The 24,651-nt window shown below is 40.0% G+C and overlaps 2 protein-coding genes across 2 annotated transcripts in view; one reads left to right on the plus strand and one right to left on the minus strand.

Annotated features, from left to right (window-relative positions):
• Window positions 1-1,969: 1,969 nt before the first annotated feature.
• LOC144645304 (uncharacterized) lies at window positions 1,970-12,828 on the plus strand. The gene is made up of 10 exons (XM_078504832.1): window positions 1,970-2,052; window positions 2,153-2,230; window positions 5,071-5,167; window positions 5,772-5,839; window positions 6,621-6,690; window positions 6,827-6,898; window positions 8,024-8,137; window positions 8,823-8,909; window positions 9,694-9,828; window positions 11,377-12,828. Exons 1-10 carry the CDS (start codon window positions 2,012-2,014, stop codon window positions 12,664-12,666), a joined length of 2,052 nt encoding a protein of 683 aa, XP_078360958.1. The 5' UTR covers window positions 1,970-2,011; the 3' UTR covers window positions 12,667-12,828.
• Window positions 12,829-15,229: 2,401 nt separating this feature from the next.
• LOC144645396 (carbonic anhydrase-like) overlaps window positions 15,230-24,651 on the minus strand; it is a 38,806-nt gene continuing 29,384 nt past the window's right edge. The window contains exons 6-9 of the mRNA XM_078504965.1: window positions 23,761-23,853; window positions 18,833-18,896; window positions 17,887-18,047; window positions 15,230-17,302 (exon numbers count right to left, since the gene is read on the minus strand). Of these exons, the coding sequence (XP_078361091.1) occupies window positions 17,072-17,302; window positions 17,887-18,047; window positions 18,833-18,896; window positions 23,761-23,853 (549 nt within the window). The 3' untranslated portion in view covers window positions 15,230-17,071. The remainder of the gene's footprint in view (window positions 17,303-17,886; window positions 18,048-18,832; window positions 18,897-23,760; window positions 23,854-24,651) is intronic.

Below are 24,651 nucleotides of genomic sequence, written 5' to 3' on the forward strand. Positions count from 1 at the left end.
GTATATTTCAAATACGACCCAAACGGTACATTTCAAGTCTGAAACTGACCGGTTTTTCTTAAATCTGGAGTGAAAATAAGCTTTAATCTACGTGGTAATATTTCAACACAAGGGTTCAAACTCATCATTTTCAGTTGCTTATGTAACATTTTCTTATTCGGTTCTTTTGGACCTGGAGTGAAAATTGGGATGAATCCACGTGATGGCATTTTTCCAAAAAGACCCAAACTGTACATTTTAAGTCTCAAACTGGCCGGTTTTACTGGATCAGGAGTGAAAATATGCTTTAATCTACGTGGTGGTGTTTCAACATAAGGGCCCAAAATCGTCATTTTCAGTGGCTCATGTAGCACTTTCTTATTCGATTCTTTTGGACCTGAGATGGAAATTGGGATGAATCCACGTGATGGCGGTTGTTCAAAAACACCCAAATTGTACATTTCAAGTCTCAAACGGGCCAGTTTTACTAAATCTGGAGTGGAAATATGCTTTAATCTACGTGGTGGTATTTGAATAGAAGGCCCAAAATCGTCATTTTCAGTGGCTCATGTAGCACTTTCTTATTCGATTCTTTTGGACCAGAGATTGAAATTGGGATAAATCCACGTGATGGCGGTTGTTCAAAAAGACCCAAACGGTACATTTCAAGTTTCAAACTGGCCGGTTTTACTAGATCTGGAGTGAAAATATGCTTTAATCAACGTGGTGGTGTTTCAACACAAGGACCCAAAATCGTCATTTTTAGTGGCTCATGTAGCGCTTTTTTATTCGATTCTTTTGGACCTGGAGTGGAAATTGGGATGTATCCACGTGATGGCGGTTTTTCAAAAAGACCCAAACTGTTCATTTCAAGTCTCAAACTGGCCGGTTTTACGTGGTGGAGTCCCGGGGGGGGGGGGGCACTCAAAAAAGTTTTGTACGGGGAGGCTCCGCCCCGACCTCTTACCCGTTACCCTTTTATATACCATTTTGCCAGAAATTTTACCCCTTTCGTATACCTTTTAATGAAAAAAGGTACCCCTTTCATATACCTGAAAGTCATAGTATAGGCTTAAAACATGACGTTTTCTCGTCATTTTCATGTAGCGCTTAATAAATTGAAATAATACAGCCATAAATTGCATCTGTTCAAAATATTTTAATTAAAGTTCCTTTCGAAAATCTAAATGACAGATTTCCATACCCTTTCGTATACCTAAACTTTTGAAATCCCTACCCTTTTATATACCTAAAGCCTGAAAAAGGTACCCCTTTCGGGCGGAGCCTCCCCGTATAGGCCATTATAGGGAGTACCCCTCCGGGGGTGGAGTTTCAACAAAAGGGCCCAAGATTGTCAATTTCAGTGGCTCATGTAGCACGTTTTTTATTCGATTCTCTTGGACGTGGAGTGAAAATTGGGATGAATCCACGTGATGGCATTTTTCCAAAAAGACCCAAACTGTACATTTAGACATTTCATTTCTGTACTTTTATTCAAGCAAAAGAAGTATCTAAATAACATATCAACTAATCAAGGGGAAAATTTGTAAAATGATGAGGGCATGTTTGCTGAGGATTTTTTTTGTAATGTTAATCGTTTTAATGCAGAATGAGCCGAAAGTTGAAACGTCTTCAGACGTTTCTCGAAAATATTTGTCAAACTTCGTAAATCTTCAGAAACGTTCGTATGGTCTTTGAACAACACTCGCATAATCATTGGAGATCTTCGGTCTGGAATTGCTCAAAATACAACAAGTTGCTCGAGAGGAAAAAGTTGCCCGAAGAGGAAAAAGTTGCTCGAAACATGAAAAGTTGCCAAAAAGTTGCCGATCAACTTGTGGAAAGCCCTAGTTGCGTTTTCAGTTTCCATGTCTGTAAATTTCCGGTAGTTTATACTGTGTACGATGTGTCAAGACTGCCAAATGTCTCAAATCACTGAGCTTTTCAGCAGCACCCAATTCAACCGCCCCAGTGTCCACTCGGTTGGAGTAAAAAACCCTGAGCCAGCAAACATTACCACTGATGATGCAACATGGCGGCCGGCCCTGCGGCCACAGATCATGGAGATGGCAGGTATTTGAGGCAATTTACTTCAAACGTGCTTCTCTAGCGTTTATTTTATCGCAGCAGATGTGGTGCATGTTAACTTAGAATCGTTGTGTTAAAATTTCAGTTATTCCCTTGAAGAGGAGATTGAATTATTGGAAGCTATTTACATTCACGAGTTAACCCTCGAAGGGCCTCGCGAGAGGTAGGCGGAAAACACATCCTGGATTAATGTTAAAATTAATTTAATCTTTATTTCATCATCTGTGGAAGTTAACAGCAGTATACAAAAACTGCCCTTTGTTGTTTATGGGAGATAGTGTCAGAGGGATTGAGTAAAGAAGGGCCAGAAGGGTACCTTGGTAAACTTTGGTAAATACAGGGAGATCAAAAAAGGCTATTGAAAACTCGATAAGTTAACTTATGCTCAACATTTAATCAATGGATATCTTGTGTTTGATTAAATTTCTCCTCAGTCGCCTATCTTCTACTGAAAAAAAAATACTTTTTAAACAGTCAGTCAGTCAACTTGCGCTGTGGCACTTAACAGAATAAATTTTTGTCTACCAAGAGGACGTGTTATTAATTTTATACCTGCCAACTTTTCCTTAGTCAAAAGCGTGAGATTGCCATCTCCACATTTTCCAAAGATGTTTCGACTATTCGCTTTTTTCACGATCCCATAATACATCTTGTTTTATTTAAATAACCCCCCAAAATTTTTGCATAAGCATTGTTTTCAATTTCTCTGGGGACGATTGCACGTCACTGTAAATCCCAAGAGAAATTGAAAACAATGCTTATGCAAAAATTTTGGGGGGTAAACAAGATGTATTATGGGAACGGTGAAAACAGCGAATTTCTGGAAATTTCCCTTATGTTCCAACGACTTATGAAAGTGGCCGAAGAGTAGTGAAGAGGTTCTGACTTTCATTGGTCGGTATGCATGGGATCAGTGTTTTGGATCCGCAGGCATGAGACTCGTGCATAATGCTTGAGAGTTGGCACGTCTACCGTAAAGTTCCATGTATAAGCCGCACCCGTAGATAAGCCGCACCCCCGATTTGGAAGCTCAAATTTTGGAAAAAAATATACGGTCCATAAAGTTTGAAGTTTAAGTGAAGTTCTATTGGTAAACAAACAAGGGCAAACAAGCACGGTTTCAAAACACTGACACAGCGGTTGTTGCAATGTTTAATATAAATTAAGTCTTACGAAAGCGAAATTTCACTTGTCATACCTCCCTTTTAGTTTGAGTTCACAATATCTTAAACTTGGATGCTCTCTTGATATCATTTTTTCGAGATTATCACTTCTAAACACTCCTGAAACACTTGCAATTCGTTCGAATCGTACGCGAATGATGAATGCTTAGTAGCCAAGCTTTGAATTGTAGAGAGGAGTCTGGGCAATAAAATCAAACATGGCGGCACTTTCTTCGGAAGAAACCACGTTTTTATTTCAAGATTCTTGGAAACTGCTACCCGCAACAGGATCAAAACTTCATGCAGAATAAGAGTTTGTTAATCCAGCAGATGCATTTGTTGTGAAGGTCAATAAAATAGCGAAGCGGTCGGCCATTTGCCTTGTGAGTACTTGCATTTATCTTGGTGCTTTCTCGCACGCGGCAGAAAGACATGATTCGAAGTGACCGGCAGGCTTCACTGCAAACAGTTTTGCAGAGGAACTAAAAGGCAGTGAACAACAAAGTTTTCAGGTTGTTATATGTTTTTTCAATGACGTCTTGAGAAGTTTTTTATGAATATTAATTAGGCTCTTGAAAACTCCAACCAAAGATGTTTCCGTAGATAAGACACACTCCCGATTTTTGACTTGAATTTAGAGGAAAAAGGTGCGGCTTATACACGGAACTTTACGGTATTTTACAAATCGACCAAATTTTTCCATGGTCTACACTCTTTTAGTAGAAACTCAACCGTGTTCTATTGTTAATCTGAGAATCTGATTGGTTCTCCCACTGTTTTCTATTCGCTGATAGAAAACGATCGCACGCTCGTTGCTCATTTAAAGATTAATTTTTCTTCATTTTTGGCGTATAAAAACATAAAATTGTAGGTTTTTGGACTGCAGTCCTTTAGAGTTTCTACTAAAACAATTAGACTACTCGCCCTCGTTTTCTATGAGCGCATAGAAAACTCGGGCTCGTAGTCTAATTGTTAAATAGACCATAGAAATAACGTCAGAAAATGTTCAAAACTCAAGAAGAAGGGCGAGTGGTTTCACTGCAAAGTTTTGGACATTTTATGGCGCCATTTCTATGGTCTAAATGAGTGTAGACCACGGAAAAATGCATTTGATTTGTTTCATACCATAACAAACTTGAACATGTATTTATCAAAAGTGATGCCTGACCTGCTGGAAGAAACTTTGCTGGGGGGACGTAAAGATTCCTTACAAGTAAAAACGACAATGACACAAAAGAAGATAAACAAGAATTCAATGAATAATAATTTTAATACCTTTTATTCTCTCGATGAGTGTGTGCCTATTGCTAGAAGCGAGCAAGATGACCTTGTTAGCGCTCAAACAAAACAAGATAAAATTCGCTTTCATTCATGGAAACCAAGCTTACACATTTCTAGCCCGTGCGTGTGAGTGGCATGATCTGACATCACTTTCATGGTCTATGCTCTCATCAACCATAACTTTGGACCAATCAGCACACAGGAATTTCTTGGTTATGGTATAAAATTTTATGATCCAGTTACCAATTTATACTTTTGTGTGGAGAGTGAAACTATGACATAAAAGTGTTTTGCCTAAAATCACAGTGCAATGTCTCCAGCCAAGGCTCAAACCTTGTGATTTGGAGTCCACTGCACTTTGATATCATTAGACCATTTGCATTTCTCAGAACTCAGACTCACATAGGAAATAATTTATGGATCTAATAGAAATGTCTGGATGATCAAGATTTAATAATTAAGACTGCAGTTAATTAATTAAAAGGCTGCATTACAGCTTCAAGTTTTTAGTGGTGCTGTTTGTGACTTCACAGTATTGATGTCTAGACTTCTCTTTCAGACCTATAGCTGTCAGTGTTCTGCTTCATCCAAGCACAGGAGATGAAGAACACAAGCGCTTTGTGTGTCTTACATTAGTTATTGATCTTCCTGATAAGGTACATCCCATAGTTTTACTTTTTTCTTCATTCAAGTTTTGTGATGACTCACTGGCCCATGTTGTTTTTGAGCTTGAGTTTGTGTTTAAAATTTCAGTTGGAGTTAGAATTTCGTTAGAAAGTAACAATATCAAGACATACATTTTTGGTGCAATTTTTTAGAAAACTGTTGTTAGTCCTGATCTCTTAAATCTCTCAATAACTTGAACCAAAAGTCCTCATTTCCCTTGGATTAACTCTAGTAAGTCAAACACTGCAATTTTACCACTGATATTCTTGAACCAATCTTTGTTTTCCTTGGAAGTTCAAGAAATCGTGAAATAAGTTGTGGTTCAATTTTTCCCCTGGTACAATTTGGTATCTTTGTTCTGGTGTATGGTAATATATTATAATGAATACGAGGCAAAGAAAAATACCAAATTATACCCAGGGTGAAATTGAACCACAACATTCAAGCTGTATATAGTGTGAGCATAAATGTGAAGGGCTACAAATGAAAGCTTAGAAGAGTGCTAATCATGCTAATCATAGTGCAAATTAAGCTTACTGGAGTATTATATTCAGGCTAAAAATAGTAACTTGATGTTTTCATCTTCATTTTTAGTATCCATCAGAACTGCCATCCATTCACATCAAGACTCCCAGGGGACTATCTGAAGCTCATATTGAAAGGTTGTAGAATTTGATGTTTTGTATCCTGCATTTTACAAATCTTGTAAGAACAGGTACAATAAAGGGCAAGTAGTTTTTCCTGCAGACTGAATTTCAGATGTCTTTCACTGGTCACATGCTCTCTTCTTGGGAGTGCATGGCCAGTGGAAGATGTCTGAAAATCAGGCTAATTGTCCTGCTGGGTTAGGAACTTTTCATGCTTAGTAAATTATAAAGATGGTAAATTTCAAGCTCGGTGATAAATAGTGAAGAAATTATTCAACATGACACCAGCGTGGGACAAAGAAAAAATCTGAGTCCCCGGCGGGAAATATCGAACACATGGCCTCCCAGGTACCGGTTGGGCGCTTTAACCAACTGAGCTACGAGAGACTCGTTGTGAGCTGGGCCATTTACTAGGTTGATATATGACACGCGTCCCGCATACTGCTAGGATCAGCAATGTTGAAATTTTCAAATGTGTAGTAAATAATAAAGGTGGTTACTTGACCAATGGGCAATGACCCAGGCAAGTCAAATGCAGGCTAAATCATAAGAAGTTTTACAACTGCATTGGGCAAGATTATTTTGAGAGCTGCTTGTTGCTTGGGAAAGATGGAATTCATTTTTTTTCCATGCCCTGAGATGGGGTGGCAGAAATTAAGAAAATCACCAACTAGGGGATATTGTATTGTTGTTAGGTGATAAAAAGGAGAATTTATGTTTCAGACTGAAAATGACTTATTGCTACACGAATTATCTTTAACATGTTTACTTACTATATTTTTTCTGCATTTTTCAGCATTTTGGCAAACCTGAGAGAACTTGCAGAGGGTTGTCTTGGAAGACCTATGCTGTATGAACTTATTGAGGTAAATTTTGCTGAAATGGATGACTCAGTTAACACATGGCTTCTAAGAAAAACACCAATCTCTAAGTGTGTTCTGTGGTCCACATATTCTTTGCTGAATTAATTGTATAAATTGCATTTAACCATTTGTTTTCTAGTATGCCAAGGAGAGCTTAACTGACAACAACACACCCAGCTGTGCCTGTGCAATTTGTCTTTGCCACTTTCAGGTGAGTACAGTCGAAGCTCTCGTAAGCGGACACCCTCGGGACGCGAAAAAAGTGTCCGCAACTGGAGCTGGCCGCTTACGAGATTGGTTCTCGTAAGCGGTCACTGGAGGTGTAAGGGATAGATGGCCGCTTACGGGAGCTTGCCCAGCTAACGTAATGCTAATATGCATGTAAGTGGTGTTTCTAAATGTGACCGGACGACAAAACAAACACTGAATTATGGTACTGTAATTACTGTAAAATCATTGTGACGAACGGCGATGTGAAGTTAATTGCTAAAAGCAAGATACAGAGGTTGTTAATAGGATTTTCTTTAGGGTGTCCACTTACGGGAGCTTAAAAACAAAGAAAAAGTCTAAGTCGTAATCTCTGAAAGTGTCCGCGGCTGCTTACGGGAATGGCCGCTTACGAGAATGTAAAAATACAGAGTTTGTATGGGACTTAAAACGGGGTTTCAAACAAGGCGGCCGTAAGTAGAGCTGTCCGCTTACGAGAGTGTCCGTAAAGAGAGCTTCGACTGTATGTAATTTGGGAAATTGGAGAGTGTTGGTTGGTGAACTTCATTGGCAGCTGGACCTGAAAATCTTGTTACATACTCCAGACCATCCCTGTGCTAATTTCATGGCTGGTTCCAAAAAAATGCCGTGTTCACTCATTCCACCTTCTTTTTAACTAATTATTAACAATGAATTAAAGGACCCTAGTCAGCCATGCCTTTATTTTGGTTTATATTATTATGTTTCATGTGGGGCTTGTCTAAATGAAAGAGATGGCTGTAAAACTGCTTCTAGTAACACAACTTGGGGCAATGCAATAAGATTTGCTTCACCACACAGTTTTCATAATTTCGATGGCATCCAAAATGGCGGATTTCACGGATTTCAAGGCGTGGCTGACTAGGGTCCTTTAATACTTAACAGGAAATAGTAATAGCAATATTTGACAAGACAAAGTCAAACAGGAAAGTTCTTTACCATGTTCTGGACTAATATGCTTACAAAGCATAACAGCATACATGCACTGTATCATGCATAAACATGTTGATTTGGATAAATATATTTCTTTTCTTTTTTTTTGCCCGATTGTGCAAAAACTTTCTTAAATCTTTTAAATCCTTTGCTGTAGGATAATCATGAATTCACCAAGACAGAGTGTTACCATTATTTTCACTGTGGCTGCTTAGCAAGGTACATAGAATTTTCACTTCAACTAGAAAAGGAAACTGAAGACAGCACAAAGGTATGTAACTTGGGACTACCCCATGGGGGATGCCCTGGGGGAAGTGTTTGTGATACAAGATGGCATCAGAGAAAATCTCTCTATGTTGGTCACCATGGGGACCAAATTACCTCTCAAAATTACTTAGCAGCACATGTAAATGGTGATGTACGACTGTATATAGTTTTAACAATGGAATACTTTTTGAGTTAATTTTTTGCTTAATAATCTATTTTTTTATGGATGGTAAAAAATTACAACCCACTAAAATTTAGTGCTGCACAAAAATGTAAAATTGACTTTTTTAATTTTCTGATTAACAATTAGACTTTGAGCCTGAGTTTTCTATTCATTTTAGTAGACACTCTAAAGGGTACATGTTACATGTAATTTTAATTTTAATTCAATTTTATGCACTTTTTAGCTAGAAATAAAGGAGAATTTTTCCTTCCAAAAGTATTGCACATTCTCCCAGCGAAATAGAAAACAATGGGAAAACCAATCAGGATCGTGGATTTCTAATAGAACACGGCTGAGTGTCTACTAATAAAAATTAATGTGCTTGTTATAAAATTTAAATATTTAATTGCTTTGCTAACTGAATAAATAAAAATAGAGTAGTTTAATGTGAGAGCAACATCAGTCCAGACTCATCACTAAGTTGGAATCTGTTGGACTGTTCTACAATACAACATTGATTTCTCAGGTGGAATGCCCCATGTGCCGACTGCCAATCACATACAACCTCACAGAACTCAAGACTGTTGCTTCAAGTGAGGGGAATGAGGAGGAGGTCTGTTGAAAATTATTGTTAATTTAAACTTAATATCCCCAAGAATCACCAGCATCAAATTTGTCCATACAATATCAATACACTATCATCAACAATGGGATACTGTTTAGATCAAATTTTTAGAACTAAATATAACAGTGAAACCCGAATAAAAAGACGTTTTACGACCTTTCATTTACGACCTTGCTTACCACAAGTCTCCCATAGCTCAATGGTTAGACCTGGTTAGAGCGGCTATCCGGTATCTGGAAAATCATGGGTTTAATTCCCATTGGGTGCTCTTCATTTATTTCATCCAAGTCGTCATTCCACTTATCAAACGACATTTGTTATTGGAAATTTGATTTGCATGTTGTATGTGTTGTGATTGGCCAGTTTAAGTTTTATGGCACTCACAGTCAAAGGGAAACTGTCAGAGAATGTCATGTGTATTGGTTGGTTAAAAAATGAAGACCTTAGAGCAATTTTCAATTGAGTGTCGTTAAACCAAAACCAAAGTTATTACTCTAGCCAATCACAAAGGACACAGACAATCCAGTGAACCAATCAAAACTCGAAGCAAATACATGTAACTGGCACGAAGCGCGGGAAAACGTGCGTGAGCGAGTCACGATTGGTTTTGGTTTTACTCCTGATTGGCTGAGAAACTGGCGCGAGATTTTTAAGCCAATCACTAAGCGTAGTAATGCAAAACCAAAGCAAACGCAATTTACTTTCGACACTCAAGTGAAAACCGCTCTATTAATTTTGTAACTCCTGTTTTATTATTAATTTTGTCCTTCAGGTGGCTTACAAGCCCAGTGTGGAAATAAGGAAACTTCAGAAGAAAATGTCTTCGATGTTTGACAAACAAAAAAGGAAAGGCGGAGTCATTGATGTGGAACAAGAAAGGAACAGATATTTAATTGATATAACATCGGTATGTCTTTAAAGGGCCATGCTGACACAGTGTGCTTTGGTCTAATACAGTCAATTCACTTTAGTAGTTGTGGGTAGCAAGTGTAATGAAATAGGGCTGTAGTGAAGGGTGAAAGAGTAAAAGGGAGAAACACAGGATGAAAGGCATTGACGCATGTAACTTGCAAACTTAACATTATAAAATGTTTTGCTGCATAATACCCGGTCACTCCAAAATACCTCTTGAAATAGTCGATACGTGGCTACGAAGATGTCTCTAATGGTGGCGACGTAGCCACGTAACCGCTTAGATACGCTTATTCGCGTAGCTACATAGCCACATTGCCGCGCAGCGTGAAGAGCATACACCCTATGTCTATTTCTTGTTCTAAAAACATGAGAAAAGCGAGCAGCCTAGTCGGGTATTCAAGTGTTTTAGGAGTACAGCTTCAAATCGGCCGGGTATTGTACAGTTACTTTATTGTCCAAAATCCTACATCTTTTCTCAATATAGAGATTGTTGCAAGATGATCATCCCTCCCGCAAAGCGCACTGGTCGAGCGTGGCCCTTTGTTAAGGCCGACAATTTAATCTTAAACCTTTAATATCTATATTATCGCAACTTTAAATAGTTTTCTCGCATCCGAGAAAATGTAAGGAAAATTATTCCAATCTCCTTTTTTAGTCAAAATCCTGTCTCTGAGAGTTGCCATTACCTGAGCCTGCAGTTTTCGGTAAAGTGACATGACGTGTTCTTCTGATGACGCCATGCTGACGTGACAATGTTCAGAGCTCGTTTTTGATTGGATTTTAAGCAGCGAAACACATTAGGGACTTTAAGATACCAGGACGGCTGACCTCGAGGACGGTGCGAGGACGGTAGAATTTCGCGAGGAGGACTGGGTTGATGTTGACGTTCTTGACAGGAACTTTCAACGTTAAGAGCCGGCGTGTGTGAACGGAGGACGGCTTCGTTAGTGCATCAACAATTTCTTAGCCCAAAACATGCGAAGAAAAACATTTGGCGCTTCTAGCGAAAAGTCCGGGACGAGAAAGCACAATTTTCATTCACAGGGTACAAATTCCAAGTGAAATTTTTGTAGAAACACAAGCAAGAAAGTTCATAATTTCACCCACGTGGCTTCGCCATCAGCGTTTATGCGAAGTACAGCAAATATATTCGCAACCGCAAATAAAACTTAACTTCTTAACTTTTTATCAGTACCAAACCAAGAATACCATAAAGGAGCGCCTAACAAAGTAACAGAATTAAAAAAATAATGAGATTGTTAAATGAAATCAAACAAAAAGCATTCACGTTCACTGGTGGACGGCAAAACTCTACTTCTCACGTCCTCGACAACAGCTGGACGGAGCTGGACGGCAATGTGCGTGGAGCGGGCATGCGCAATAAAGGCTACGCGATTACTTCCGGTCAGCGGTCCTCGAGGTCAGCCGTCCAGGTATCTTAAAGTCCCTATTGTGTGCTGCTACGACGGGTTTAACAAAAAAACCTCTTGCTCTTTCTAATTGAGTGCATAAAACTTACTTTTATTTCTTTGTTTAACAGGTTCGTCAAGAGGAAACTGTTCCTGAAAGCGAGCCCCCCACAGGGCCCGAGACGGACACAGTAACAAAGAATCCTACAACGGAACACACTGTAAATGTCCCTAAGGCAGTAGACGCAGTTAAGGCAATTAGTCAACCAGACGATATAAGCCGCAAAGACAAACAAGTGAAGTCAGATAAAAAAGAATTTTCGAAATACTCGGGACCCTCGCGGAGTCCTGGGCGCCCCATAGACAAAACTGGAAATCGATGGGGTGAAGAGAAGTTTAAACAGAATGGCCCGAGAAGAACTGAGAAGAAACGCCCTACTACAACTGACAGGCCTAAAAGTACCGAGCAGACGGAAAAAGAGAAACAATCAGCGAAAGAGCCTGACAAGCAAGAAAGTGATTTTGCAATTAGGGCGGAAGCTAAACCTGATAGCGCTCCGACAGGGCTGAAATCGGAGAAAAACACTTCTGTTGTAGACCCTCAAGGGAAGGTTGAAAGAGGCGTTCCTAGCAGCAGCAATAATAGCAGTTCATCGCACAATTTTAATACAGAAAGGCCAAGAACTGGTAGGAGGGGTCGAGGGAGGTCGGGAAGAGGCAGGCCTCCTCCTGGCAGCGCAAACGAATCCCGAGACGGTGAGAAGAAAGAAAAAGAAAAAGAATCTGCGAGAGAACCTGACAAGCAAGAGAGTGATTTTGCAATTAGGGGAGAAGCTGAACCTGATAGCGCTCAGACAGAGTTGAAATCCGAGAAAAACACTTCCGTTGTCGACCCTCCAGAGAAGGTTGAAAGAAGCGTTTCTGGTGGCAGCAATAATAGCAATTCAAGACAAAATTATAATGGCGAAAGGCCAAGATCTGGCAGGAGAGGTCGTGGTAGGTTGGAAAGAGGCAGGCCACCTCCTGGCCGCGTCAACGAACCCCTAGACGGCGCCAAGGATATGAATAAAAGTGGGACTTCTTCCCGAGAAGCTGTTAAACGCTCTGACGTGGCTGGGCCATCAGAAAATAGGAAGCCTCCCCTTGAGAAAAATGGTGACCCTCAAGACCAAGGAAATTCTGTTCAAAAAAATCCTACCAACGAGGGGGGACTTTCGAGTAAGAACAAAAAGGTTTGCAAGCCTCCCCCTGGTTTTACGAATTTGAAGACTGATGAAGGGGGATGCGAACAGTCTACAAATGCGAATTCTCGACCCCCTCCAGGGTTTGAACAACATTCTACCCGACCTAGACCTCCTCCAGGGCTTGGTAACCTAGCGGAAGGGGAAGGGCAGAACACGAGTCAATCATTAGCAAGTTAACCAATAGCGTACAACATCAATCAATTAACAGAGTTGCCATGGTGTTGACGAGCTCGTGTCTTATATGAATAACGCATGAATTCCTTGTCTGGCAAGAAGAGTGAATTCTTCTGCTTGACGATCGTGAATCAATTTAAATAAATCACTTCAGCGAAGCACTTACGAGGCGATCTCTCTCTTCCTTTAGAAGTTTTATCGTCCTAGAGGCTTAAGCCGGTTTCTAAGCGTCCAAGAAGTGTTTCTTTCATGACCTTAAAGAACAAATGTACGGTTTGGGATGGGGGATGAATTTGCTCTACATTCACACCTGATCTGTTACATTCGCTCTCTGATCTGTTACATTTGTTTTAAGATTTATTAACGTATTGGAACTTTGGGATTTTTACGTAGCAAACATGCGAAGTCCGAAAAGAATTAATTCTTTGTCTGGCAACTGAGCTAACCGCCGACCGGCTAGCTCAGTTGGTAGAGCGCCGGACTGTCGTGCGGGAAGTCTCGGGTTCGACTCCCAGACCGGACCATCACTCAGGGTATTAAAATAACTGAGGAGAACGCCCTGCCTTTGCAATATGACATCTGCAAATGGGTGATTTTTAAAGTTTAATTTAATTTTATTAAATTTTCGACCAGTCCTCAAGCTTCTCTCAATCATTTTGTTTCCCTATTGTTTTATTGTTTTTTGTTTTTCAACCTTAGCAAACAAGTTTGAGGTTTGCTGAAGGTACTTTTTGTGCATATCAATGATAGTTCAGTGAATGCTGGTATATAATGTATTGATATGCTCTCAAGTGAGCAGATCAGCGGGGGCCGGGGGATGGGGAAATTTATCTCAGTTGGAATATTTCTGGGTGGTTGGGTACCTCCTGGGGTTCCTGTGTTTGTTAAATTCAAGTTTGCCCCTTTTCAGTTATCAGAATGTGGCAATCGTTCAGAAAATTTAAAGAAACGTAAATGAGTGTTATACTGTCCAGTTTAACCGTGAAGAATGGCTATCCAAACGGTAGTATTCGTTTGTCGTACTAGAGTATATAAGATGGAATGCTGTCCAACGACTTTACAAAGTTACGTTTGCCGTTTATATCCGTGCAGCATGCTCTAACAAATCAAAACAAAGATGTCTGTGTCCCACAACAGAGTCGTAAAGGGATTAAGGTCTCCAGGACTTTGCGCTTTTTCCTCCTCCCACCTCCCTGCACAAAAAGGAAAACAAACAAAAAACAGGGCTCATGCCTCAGCGCCAAACATTTTCAGGGCTCCAGGTTCCGAACGAAAATAATATTAGAACTCCACTCAGTAAAACCATGGGGGTCCGGATCAACAGCCAAACGTTAGTACTCGGGCCCGGGCTCTTGCCACCGGCCGACTAGCTTGCGTGCAGCCGTCTTTTGAGGAAATAGGAGACGGGTGCATGCAGGCTACCGACCCCTCCCGCCTGGGATCCTGTCGCAATGCTGAAAACCGCTCTCGTTCTAAAAAGCTTATTGTTTGAACGCTCTTAGATGAACTATACATACGTAATGATTCGATTTAGCGCCCTCCTTCAAATAAGCGCCCCTTTCCGATTAACCCCCCCCTTTTTTTTTTTTTTTTTTAAATAACGCCCCCTTTTTTATATACGCCCCCCTTTTTTTTTTCGCCCCCTTTTTTTTACCCCCCTTTTTTTTTCCCTTTTTGAACCTTTTTTATTTTTTTTTAAATTTTATTTTTTTTTTTTTTTTTTTTTTTTTTTTTTTTTTAAAAATAACCCCCCCCTCCCCCCCCCGAAAAAACCCCGCCCCTATACTAAGGAATAACAGTAGTACGAGGCTGCGTCTAATAAGGTTGAGAATCTACTCCTTGATGCCCTGGAGCAGGTTTGGTTTATTGTGGAAAGTAATACTTTGTCTGTGTTTAACGAATTCTTGTCATAATGGCGGTCTAAGCTCTAGAGCCAGTCTGAGCATAGTTAGTAGCATGATCTGAGCAAACGTTATTTAACCAATCAAGGGCAAATAAAATCAACCGTCATGTTGCTCGTGCACGTTTTCTCACGCTTGGCGCCAGGTGTTTGCTTTAACCGAGTTTTGATGGGTTTAGAATGGTTTTCATCCGAGTTTTGCAAAACCAAAGTAATCTCTGGCCAACAATCACAAAGGACCTAGACAATCCACTGGACTAATCGAACATACATGCAGCGGACACAAAGCGCGGGAAAACGTGCGCGAGCAAGCCATGAGTGGTTTCACTTCTGATTGGTTACATGTAAAAGTGGCGCGAGCTTTTTTAGCTAATCACAGAACATAGTAAATCAAAACCAATGCTATTCAGGATATACTTTCGACACTCGATTAAAAACCGTTCAATTCTGTGTGTTTTGACTGTCTAGATGTGATGACTTTTGCTTTGTTTTAAGACAGTTCAGTATGTTTGTGCAATGACCTTTCGTGCAGATTCTGTTTTACATTTCATTTTATTATTGTGAGATAAAGAAGACAGAAGGAAACAAAATAGGGGAAGTAAACGACAAATGAACGACTCCACTGTCTCCAAAGGATGTTTTCAACAAAACAAAAATGGAACAACGTTTACGTGCAAGTGCAAATAGATACTTTATTTAACGTGGAAAATGTATTTTCCACAACAAAGTTAACAAACAAAAGTACAAATTCTTAAAAATCTAGCAGGCGAGACACGCTTAGCGACCTGCAAACATGCTTCAATGTCGCACGTAACTAAACTACATTACCAAAATAGTCATGTTTTCAGTGCCTTAAGGTTAAATAAAAGTGAGAAAAAATTGTAACAAAATTGTATCATAGACAAGGCACAGGTTGTTTTGGTGGATGACTGACAGCTTATGAGGAGATCACTCAGGCCACGCCCCTTAGAGCGGGGACTGTTTATAAACACAAATCGACGTCTCGCGACACGCGCGCGCGCGCGAGAGAGAGACACGACACGAAGCTAACGCACGCAACAGCGTGTGCCAACACAATCAACGCCATGATTTCTCTTAAAACCAGTACAAGGTAAATCAATTATAGCTGATAAGTAAGTGCTTCTGTGAGATGGGCTGAGAAATACGTGTCAGAAACCGGAAATTCACAATAAGTCCATCTGCATGCAATGTCTAGAACGAAGAATGAACGCTTAGTGATTTTGTCAGTTAAACAATCGAGATTTGTAACCAGTTGAGGTGAGTAGCCAGTTGAGGTTCACCGTGAACCTGAGGAATTGTTGCCATGTGCTTAATGAAACCTGTGACCCCGTGCTAGCGAACACTAGCTATATTGAGTTTAGCCTCAATAAACAGAAATCTCTCTTCGCGCGATCAATTTTACCTCAACAATAGAAAGATCTGAGACTGGAGGGGGGTGGGGGCCCGGGGGTGGGGGCACCGGCAAAGTTATATACAGGGAGGCTCCGCGCCAAAGTCCAAACCCTTGCCCTTTGGTACCAATATTTTCAAAACAGGTAACCCTTTATATGCCTTCCATGGAAAATGGTACCCCTTTGACATACCTGCGGTAGGAATACTGCATTCCTCTTCGAACTTGGCCTGGGTAACTTCTTAAAATACTATAAATCAGCCGTTTACAGCGCCTATTCGAAATATTTTGCAATGCCCCAAAGTGATAGTTTTCTCTACCCTTTCCTATACTTCAACTCGCAAAATAACTACCCTTTAATATAACTACAGCCTGAAAACGTTACTTCTCTCTAGCGGAGCCTCTCTGTATAGTCCACTATAGGGATTAACCCCCTCCCCTCCCCGGGATCTGAGACTAGACCTGAAAAATTCCATACTGATGGCGTAGCTTCACGTGGATACGTTTGGTATCCCGGATGCTTGATTGTTTTTTTCGCACAAAGAGAGATATCTGTTTATTCACTACAAAATTACGAAAAAAAAAGGTAAGAAGGTAAATAGGATTACACAAGTCCGACAATCGGCCAGTGTTTTTGTTGAAACCCGGATCTGCTTTACTTGAAAATTCTATTTTTTTTTTCACAATAGAAAAATGAACAAAACCCAACATAGTCGCAAAAAAACGACTAAAGATCTGTGATCTGAAATTCGTTTGGTATCCACGATCCGAACTTCAAAACAGAGAGAGTCCGAAATCCGGGTAAAAAATCTCATCTCATCCGCGTTCCGCTGTATTTTTAAAATCCGTGAAAGTCTACAACAGTTGCGCTTTTTAAGACCAAATCCGTCGATCCTTGCCGCACCTATTCACCCCCTTCCTTCAACACACGCAAAAAGCCGTTTGGTACCGGAGGCCTTTTTGACGTTTCTTCTTGCATAAGTTTGCAAAAAGGCGCCAGAAAAGCCTCGGGTTCCAAGAAAGCATAACAAGTAAGTAAGTATTAAAACAAATGGAACTTTAAACAATTGCTCCAGCGCTCACGTGATTTACACGGTTTAGCGCACAAAAATGGCAGCCAACAGCATCATTAGGAACAGGCCAGCGGTCATGCTAATAGCACTTGCATCCGCAGAAGGAGTAGCACTAGGAGTAGCACTAGCACTAGGACTTTGAGTAGGAACATCAAAACTAGCCTTGACGGTTCGGGTGTTGAGCATCTGTATTGGACGGTAATTGTTGGATATGGTTGCATTGTCCTTGCCCTTGAGCATGCGCATAAGGTTAATCTGTAACAAAGAAGAGCCGAATAAGTTATACTAACATTGCATCACGTGTTCATACGGCTCGACCAATTATGCGCAAGTAAGACGCATTACACGTGACGCCACGTGGCACGTGTCTCGGCCAATCAGTTGGGACGAAATAAGTCACCACGGTTTATACAACCTGCAGTGTAACGCTTTCTGTCTAAATGGTATACAAATGAATTTAATACAAATATAAGCCATTTTAGGGTTAACATTTCCCGCGGCATCATTTTGGATCATATGGCGTCACAAGGTCGGCTGTCCTGTAACAGAATTAGAAAAGGCAATCTTGTAACGTCATGAAATCTCAAATGCGCGAGAACTTCAAAACCCAAAATGGCGGAGATTTGTAACAACTTTTTTCGTAAACACTAAGATAGTTTATCTTTGTTTTTAACAAATTTTCTATTTAGCTAATTTGTTCCAATATGCAGTGGAGGATTCGAGCACAAATGGCTCTCTGCAAACTTTCACATTTCAGAACAAATCACGTTGAAACCGTGATAGCGTCGGCGGACAAATATCACTACCTTTTCCGACACGAAAGGTAGTTGCATACTTACCTGATACTCCGATATCTTGACAGCGTCGTTGAAAACTGTCCAAGTAACGCTTTGTTGGCATTCAGGAGTGGTTAGGGAACCCGGGTAACGGAAGTACTTGGTCTGGTCAGCCGGTAATATCGGTTTCAGCTTGAACGCGGCAATGTCACCTTTCTCATTGTCTGTGCGTACGTTAAGAAACAAAGAGCATCATTCGCTAACTCGCTTACTCGTGAATGTAAGCAGAGACATAAAAAATGCTAGTTTTACGTAATATATCAAACACGAGAGGCAGTGTTTCATCAGGATATCCGAACACCGAGAAGAGAGTTGAAAATACGACGCACAGCGGAGTATTTTTGACGACATTCGAGGTGTTTGAAGACTTTGGATAACCGATGAAACACTGTCTTGAGTGTTTGATATAATAAAACTCTTCTAAATCGAAACAAAAACTTCGGAGTAAACTGAGAAATTAAATCGTTAAAATCTGTTCTGATTAAGACCGATCCAAACCTCCTTCACGGTTGTGATTTTCTTTGTTTTAACTTGATGAATTATTATTATTATTTATCTACAAGTGCAAAGCTAGCTTTTGATACAATGTGCCTGATTCATCGGAACATTTTGATAACATTTAAACTGGCAAACATATATTGAACTTAATAAACAATGTAATTAGTTTCTAAACAAGTGCAAGTGAAACATTTAGTTGATTATCAAATCCAAGTTGATAAATTGAGTAAATTAACCTCCGTAACTAATTTGGAAAAGCTGATGTTTCGGGTGGTAGCCCTTTGTCGGAACAAAGAATAGATGAATTATTGAATAAAAACTTATGGCTGCTTAGAAACTTTTATGACGTCCCACTCACTTTCATTTAAACTTTTTTTTTAATACTGCATTTCTCAAATGAATACTAATTTAAGGCGAAGTAAATTTTAGATAGAGACTTGGCTGTACATACCCTTGTACATGACATTTTTGGCATTTTCCAAAAAGTCAAATGCTGAATTATTCCCGCCTTCAACCTGGAACAGAGAAAAAAAAATAGGAAATGTGAATTTGGTAGGCTTTACTTGTCAATTCGGAAAATCCGCCGATAATATTTTCAATTTCGCTTCCCCCTTTATTTTAAGTGGGATGGGGAGGGTCTCTCTTCTTCCCGTCCCCTGAAGAAGAGAGACCCTGGCAACGAGGTTGAATCAAAATGGCTATTAGTATTTTTTTTTTTTTTTTTTTTTTTTTTTTTTTTTTTTTTTTTTTTTTTTTTTTTTTTTTTTTTAAACTAGTAGCCATAATCGGGGACGGTGACCGTAAGCGCGGGATCCACGCAAACCTATGATATGGAATAATTTTGCCATTTTTAGGACAAATTGCGCTGTCTTTGACGTCATAAACACGCGCGGATACACGCAAATTTGCGAGAGTTTTCGCGTGGATATTGCCAGATTTGCGTGATCAGTGTCACGTGAGTCGCGAGTAACTCTACCGCGCAATGGTCCGCAATCTAGTTTGCACGGTCGCCTGCACGAAAAGTTGAGAATGAAAAGGAAGTCATGGACTATGGCTCCCGCTTTAACATAACTGAGTTTATTTGTTACATTTTCGAACTTGAAACGATACGTTCTGAATACCATAACGTTCATTATAGTTCACCACTAAATTTTCTCCGATTATGATTGGTTTAAATTGATCACGTGACGCGATATTGTTCATCCGCGGAGAGACACTATCAGCGCGTAGTGCCCGTCCGAGAAAAATACCCGGATGAATAGTAGTTGTCCGTGAAAAAAATTAATATATTGTAAACAAGCGTGCGGACAGACGGAAAATCCCTCTAAATTCACTGCATTCATTTGTTTCGTTTGTGATTTCGGCTTTCAATTAAGTATTTATTTTTAAAAAGTAAAAAAAAAAAAAATAAAATAAACATGCTCGTTTTTGAATGGGCGCGCGGAAGAAAATTTAGTGTGAACATTTATATCGCAGCGACACGCAGCGACATGCAAGTGACTCGCTTAAATCGCTTTATTTCTGCTATATTCTTATTCTGCATCTTTGTGTCATGGAAAACCGGTGTCGAAAAGTATTCTCCAACAATAATTCATTACTCATTAGAGCGTTTAAACTCGAGCGCCGTGTTGTCAAACAAACTGAATGCCTTCAAGCGAGCGACGACTCAAAATCAGTCCAGAATCAGAACAGCTCAAACCAAATGGACCAAACATGGATACTTGTGCTTATGGATTTCAGATGTTGCTCTTCATCACGATATTGAGCTAAACCCGGGCCCGACCGAAAAGCCTAAGTGTTCGTCTTGCGAGAAGACTGTCAGGAAGAATCAGGCGGCCATATTGTGTAATGGCTGCAAAAGAAGCTATCACGGCAAGTGTGTAGGGCTACGAAGGGACGACACTAAAAATCTTCACAACTTTCAAGCAGACTGGAAATGTTTGACTTGTTCTCTACCACAGCTTAGCGATTCATTCTTCGATTTGTCTAATTCAAGCGAACTTTCAGATCATGGGCATTTAAACGATGCAAATAGCGATCTCTTCGACACTTTGCACGGATATGCAAATAAGAACTTCATTATCGGAAGTTTCAACATAAACGCTCTCGCTGGAAAATTCTGTGAACTTCAGGACTGGATCGAAACGTTCGACATTTTTTGTCTGCAAGAAACGAAGATAGATGCATCATTTCCAGATTCCCAGTTCGCGGTCAAAGGATATGAATGTTATCGCAAAGATCGCAAGAAAGGTGGTGGAGGTATTTTATTGTATGTTCGTAAATCCATTCCTTCAAGCCAAGTGAGAATCAGAAGCAAAGCAGTGGAGGCAATACTCGTCGACATTCAACTTGGACAGCGACTTATGTCTTTACTTAATGTTTACAAACCACCGTCAGTAAACAACCAGACGTTTACGAGCGACATGTGCGAAATTTTAGACGCAGCGATTTCAAACCGAGCTAATGTGTTATGTTTGGGCGATCTAAACTGCGATATTCTAAAACCACAAGACAGTGGGAAACAAGGTCGAGCCTTCTTAGATATATGCGACATTTACGGCTTGGACAATCTCATAAAGGAGCCAACAAGAATTTCAGCTTCTAGAGAGTCTTGCTTGGACATAATAGCAACAAACTCTCCGAAATTTGCATTAAAATCAGGAACAATGGAGACAGGCCTAAGTGATCACAAACTGGTCTATACTATTCTCAACAAGAAATTATCCAAACCATAGACCACTTTTACGAAAGGCAGGTGTTTTAAAAGCTTCGACGCGAATGCTTTCAATAAGGACCTTGCATGTGTGCCGTTTAATGTAGCGTATGTGTTCGAAGACATCAATGACATCTGCTGGGCCTGGCAAAAGATGTATACTGATGTGCTTGACAAACATGCACCCATCAGAATAAGAAAGCGTAAGGCGGCTTCCGGCCAATCCAAATTTATTACACCGGAGATAAGAAAGGCCATTCGAAAGCGAAACAGTCTAAAAAGAAAATTTAACAAAACAAGGAAAACAGATGACTGGGAAGCATACCGAGTGTTAAGAAATCGCGTGGTCTCCATGAGGCGAAAGTCTGTTATTAAACACTTTGATCATCTGTGCTGCTCACGTGCTGGAAATCACAGGGCTTTTTGGCGGTCACTACGTCCTCTTTTACACACAAAGAAACGTGCGCAAAGCGATTTGATCATTCTAAAGGAAAACAACAGAACGATTATCGATCAAGCTCAAGTAGCAGAGATTTTCAACGACTATTTTACAAATATCACCGATAAGTTAATAATCGATTCATACACTCCATTCCAACATCAGTCACATGCCTCTCGCTTACCTAAGAACAGTACAGCCAGTAAGAACTTTGCTTTTCGTTTTACAAATCACCACGAAGTAAAGCAAATACTCAACAACATCAAGACAAACAAAGCCCAGGGATACGATTTGATTCCGCCACGAGCAGTCAAGGCAGCGGCACCATCAGTGTCTGAACCGCTAAGCGATCTTATAAATACTATTATTGCAAAGGCAGAAGTCCCCGAAGGGTGGAAGAATGGTCAGATTACACCTTTACACAAAAAGGACAGCGTGTTGGACAAAGCAAACTTTAGACCTGTCACCGTGCTGCCCGCATTCGACAAAGTGTTTGAACGCATTATCCATACACAGATGAGTACGTATTTTGATACCATTTTCCACGACTATACGTTCGCGTATCGGAAATTTCATGGCTGCTCTGCGGCGCTATTAACACTTACCGAAGAGTGGAAAGAAAAACTTGATCAAAGCCACTTTATTGGTGCTGCTACACTGGACCTTAGCAAGGCATTTGACTGTATCCCTCACGATCTTCTGTTGGAAAAGCTTAGATTTTACGGACTGGATGAAAGATCGTGGTCCCTTCTTCAGAGCTATCTCTCACATCGCTACCAACGAGTCAAACTGGGAAACAGTTTTTCATCGTGGAATGTCGTTCGTAGTGGTGTACCCCAGGGGTCAATATTAGGACCGCTTCTTTTTAATATTTTTATGAACGATATGGCCTATGCTATAAACGAGAGCAGCTTACTAAGCTTTGCAGACGACACCAATCTACATGCCTCAAACGAATGTCCCCGCGCAGTTGAAAACATGATTAACCAAGATCTGTTCAATGCCAGCTCTTGGTTCAAACAAAACGGTATGATCGCCAACCCGACAAAATATAACGCCATGGTGTTAGGAAATGCTAGTCAGTGTGACATCAAGATCGAATGTGAGGGTAAAGAAATTCCAGTATCCAAGGAGATAAAATTACTGGGCATAACTTTAGACGATAAACTAAAATTTGATTCACACATTGCGGACATTTGTCGCAAGGTGGGGAGCCAAATAAACGCTCTAAGCAGGTTAAAGAACATTCTACCTTGTAATACGAAGGAATCCTTGTATAGAGCTTTTATTTTACCTTATTTTTCTTATTGTAGTCAAGTTTGGTATCACTGTGGAAGAAGAAATATAGAAAAACTGGAAAGAACAAATGCGAGGGCCTTGAGATTTGTGTACAGCGACAAGACCTCGTCGTACGAAGCGCTCTTGCGGCGTATCGGATCAAAATCAACCTTAGAAAATCGTCGCACTCAAGATATGTTATTGACTGTGAACAATATTATTCAAGGCAGGGCACCATCCAGCTTCAAAAATCTTATAACTGAAAAGAGAACAGCGTACAATCTTCGCGGTAATTTTAATCTTTCCATACCTAAAGTGAACACTACCAGATATGGTCTTAAGTCGTGGCGTTATGCTGCAGCAAAGCACTGGAACATGCTACCTCGTGATATTCGTTCCATGGCAGGCTCAAAGGACTTTTTGAAAAAGATTAGACAAACTGATTTCAATGTTTAATAATTATATTTTATCGCTTTTAGATAGGATTTTTATATTTATATATATATATTTTTTAGGAATCTTAATTTAGCTAGATGGTGTTGTTGTTTGTTTGTTTGTTTCTTTTTTTTTTTTTTAACCATTTTAAAATAGTCTGATGTAATACTTTTATACCCTTTGTTTTGATGTAAATACTTTTGTAAATACTAAACTTTTAATCGTGGAGCACCTGTAAACTAGCTAACAGCTAAGTGTGTACTTTTTTCCACGTTAAATAAAGTATGTATGTATGTATGTATGTATGAACAATAAAAACGATAGTGTGTTTTTGTCTCGGAACTAACGGTTTGATAGTTGCCTCGAAGCTTCGCTTCTCGAGCTAATATTTGTTTCATGAACATCATCAAATTTCCGCAGAGCAATTGCCATACGATAGTTCCTCGACAGAAACACTCTATTGTTTAAATAGACTGGCTCTTAATAAAATCAACAAACGGGACGCTGAACATACCTTAATCAACACACCCAGAACGGCGAGACCATCATCATTGCCAGCGGCCATGGACAAGTTCGCATATTTGGTGTTGTAGCTCACGAAGTGCAGCTATAAAAGACAAGAAAACGACATTAATATACTGAATCATGCTTCTGACTCAATACAATTAAAAGTATGGGTAGAAGGTTTTTAAAATCCCCGAGCAACTTTTCTTTAACCAAGCTTTAGCAAGAATTAGCGGCATCTAGTCACTGCCAAAGATACACTACTTCTCTTTGGGTCTTTGGGTCCGTCGAGCGTTTTTATATCCCTGGAAACGCAAATGCAAAAAGGCGGTATGGACGAGAAGTCTCTTTGAGTGCGCGCCGCTTGGCGTGCCGTTGACCGCGGTCAAACGATAGAAATTTGCAAAAAAAGACGAGAAAAGTACTTCAAAGATTAGGCAGAGCTGTAACTTGACCTTTGTCATAGACGAGGCAAGATCTTGCTAGTGGGTTCTGGGGGCATCCCCCTCCAGAAAAGTTTGAAATCTGGACGCTATGAATCTCCTTCAGAGAAATTTTTATGAGGTATTTCTTGAGAAAAATCAATCTTGTTCAACTGGAGAATATTTCCCAACAAAAATAATTTGTTTTTAATTTTGAGTAAAAATTTAGACGAAGCAGTGCCTTGTCTTGCCTCTTGCTAGTAACGGCCCTGTAAGGTTCTAATTTTCACAGTTCAAAGTTCGATACAAGTATTCTAATGGTTTACTAAGTGTTTTGGAGCTTAACTAAAAAAAGTTTTACGTGTTTGAAAACTGGAAATTGCAGACTTGTCGGCGCCATTTGTCAAAACAATTTGGTTCGGATGCGAGCATTTAAAATGTAAAGATACTCGTTTATCTATGCCTGCTTATACTTTCAC

This window comes from Oculina patagonica, chromosome 3 (assembly GCF_052425735.1).
Source record: "Oculina patagonica isolate OP01 chromosome 3, crgOcupat, whole genome shotgun sequence".
NCBI lineage: Eukaryota > Metazoa > Cnidaria > Anthozoa > Scleractinia > Oculinidae > Oculina > Oculina patagonica.

Bases quoted from the DNA above. Each gene is read 5' to 3' on its own strand.
- LOC144645304 (XM_078504832.1), top strand. From the start codon at position 2,012: ATGGCGGCCGGCCCTGCGGCCACAGATCATGGAGATGGCAG. The intron at 2,231-5,070 runs GTAGGCGGAAAA...CTTCTCTTTCAG, and splicing joins CTCGAAGGGCCTCGCGAGAG to ACCTATAGCTGTCAGTGTTC. The intron at 5,168-5,771 runs GTACATCCCATA...CTTCATTTTTAG, and splicing joins TTATTGATCTTCCTGATAAG to TATCCATCAGAACTGCCATC.